This window comes from Temnothorax curvispinosus, unplaced genomic scaffold (assembly GCF_003070985.1).
Source record: "Temnothorax curvispinosus isolate PA1 unplaced genomic scaffold, ASM307098v1 QBEX01001498.1, whole genome shotgun sequence".
NCBI lineage: Eukaryota > Metazoa > Arthropoda > Insecta > Hymenoptera > Formicidae > Temnothorax > Temnothorax curvispinosus.
Genome location: NW_020211278.1, coordinates 910,567 through 913,159, shown reverse-complemented (window position 1 = coordinate 913,159; position 2,593 = coordinate 910,567). Strand labels below are relative to the sequence as shown.

The 2,593-nt window shown below is 43.1% G+C and overlaps 1 protein-coding gene across 1 annotated transcript in view; it reads left to right on the top strand.

Moving 5' to 3' along the window:
• LOC112465001 (mushroom body large-type Kenyon cell-specific protein 1) overlaps nucleotides 1–2,593 on the top strand; it is a 43,723-nt gene that overhangs the window by 36,970 nt on the left and 4,160 nt on the right. The window contains 3 exon segments of the mRNA XM_025032345.1: nucleotides 654–888; nucleotides 1,700–2,575; nucleotides 2,578–2,593. The exon segment at nucleotides 2,578–2,593 is cut by the window's right edge and continues 4,160 nt beyond it. Coding sequence (XP_024888113.1) covers nucleotides 654–888; nucleotides 1,700–2,575; nucleotides 2,578–2,593 — 1,127 coding nt within the window.

Sequence of the window (2,593 nt, the reverse complement as noted above, 5' to 3'; positions counted from 1 at the left end):
TAAAGTGGCTCGATTGAATATTTTGCAAGTATTAGATAAAGAAATAAAAATAGAGGGTATACGTATCTTTAAATTAAGTTCTCTGTGTGCACGGGCGATTTACTTTTAAAATAAAATAAGCTAAAATATCAAAGTTTTGCAAAGAAGTTTTAAAGCGACATTCTCAAGATTCGTAAAATGTTATCTCAAAATGGTTAAAACTGACGCGTGATTCCTTTTACATAAAATCCGTCTGTGCGACGTTCTCAAAGCTAAAGTATCTTTTCCTGCATTACGTTCTTCTCCATTTTGAGATTTTTTAAAAAATATGCAATGCGGTCACTTTACGGGAACCACTTTGTATATATTTACATGGACAATTGACACCTACACATGATACAAATACACGTACACTCCAGACACTACACACACACACATTCACCTCTCGATGAAGCACTCTCGAACAAGAAGTTGTTATTTATGAGCAGTAATGGTTGCTTAATGACTCTATCGATGATGAGAAAAGCAAGGCTTCTACTCATGTCTCCGGAGACGGAGTGAAAGCTTCTACTTTTACTTTCCTCGAGAGGACAACTTGACTGTAATCTGCAATTTAGATACTCTTTTATAATCGAGAAGTATGCAGAAAACGCTAGAAGAGATGTTTTTAACAGGTGGACGAAAAAGAATTATCCGGTGCGGAAGAGGAGAAGGAAGTTGAGAAGGCCCTGCTGAAGCCTCTGCTCTCATTGGAGGATCTCGTAAGGTTTTCCACGCTCGAGGGGACCGGTGGTGATTCTCTCAGGAACCTGCTGCAGCGCGGACACGAGACAGGAGCCGAATGGGGACTGGAACACGCGAACATTGGTCCCTATATTCAAAAGATGTTGGCTGCCGCTGCACCATTAGGTAAAATTAATTGTCTAAATTTCTTGATATTATAAAATGATATCAAACGTAGCTTGAAAGCTCTGTCAGTTAAAGAGTTTATTCGTTATTTGATTTAAGAATTGTAATGCAGTTGTTATTGTCTATTGAAGTTCCGATTACAATTAATTTCTCAATAAGTTACATATTTCTAAAATTTGAAGTAATTAATTTTTTTTTACATTTATTAATATAGTATGAGACTACACACACACACGTACAAAACTTGCTATAAAACAGTATAATACGTTGATAATCGGGATTTCGAGCATTCGTTTATTTTGTTCATTGACTGACCAACCAATCTGCGTCAAGAGAGGAAAGCCGAAAAGTGTATTACGCCACAATAGGACTTCTGGAATCGATAGAAGCCAGGCCCTAGTTAATCAGCTCGCCGATATTTTTTCTGCCTTTGAAGACTGCAATTTAATTTGAATAGCTTACATCCGTATTTGAAATTATGACAAATACTCGAGTAAAAATAAAATGCAGATAATCGCGTTTTTTGTTAAAGTCATCATTAAATCTGTAAATATTTCGTATATACATATGTCTTTAATTATACTATATGTATAATATTTAAAGATACCTAAGTATAACAAATTTTTGTTTAAAACAAAACTTAAATTAAAATTAGAATTACAAAAGTCTCATTAAGCTTGTTTCTTATCCTTAACATAATCTTGTAAAACTATGCTTATTTATTAGCAAAGTTATATTATAATGCATTTATCAATATCACGTCAACAGATATTCATAAATCTCTACAATAAACACTATAATGATGACGTAGGGTTAGATGCGCGAGACTATCGCATACCCGAAGTGATGAGGAAGCTGATGTGCGAGGACAAGAGGCTGAACAAGAACGTGAACGGAGACCAGTCGCAGTCGCATCACCATCAGCACCATCCCCTCGCCGCGCATCAGCAAACGCAGTCGCAGCAGCAGCGCGCGCCCATGACGAATGACGACTTCAATCCTAACATCGAGGAAGAAGCCAGCGATAGCGCTCAAGGTAGAGCGATACTGAAGATTCCGTCCTACAAGCCCGCGAGCACGCCGGGCTGTTCCAGCAAGAACGGCGAGCCGACTTCCGCCGCGTTCGCCCAGAGCTTCGCGGCTGCCGCCTCGAGTCCGGGCCTCCTGGAGCGAGCTAGTCCAGCGTTCTCCACCGGCACCAGCAGTCCCACGAATTCGCTGGTGGGCAAAGCGGTGGCCGTTAATTTCCGCGACGTCATCGCCAAGAGCATCAGCGTCAAGTTCCAAGAGGGCCAGACGCCCAGCGCGGCCGGCATACCGGGTTGCCAATCGGCCGGCGGCGTGGTGCCACCGCAGCAGGCCATAATGACAGACCCGAGTCCGTTCAAGAGAGGTCGTTACACACCTCCGCAACCACCGCAACAGCAGCAACAGTCGTCGGCGCAGCAGCAGCAATCCAAGCAGCAGACGCAAGACGCGAATAAATCGAAACCGGGCACCGGCGGCAAGGGCACCAGACCTAAGCGCGGCAAATACAGGAATTACGACAGGGATAGCCTCGTCGAGGCGGTACGCGCAGTTCAGCGCGGCGAAATGAGCGTGCATCGTGCTGGCAGCTTTTACGGAGTTCCGCACTCCACCCTTGAGTACAAAGTCAAGGAGCGGCATCTCATGAGGCCGCGTAAAAGGTAAGTCGATTAGCTGT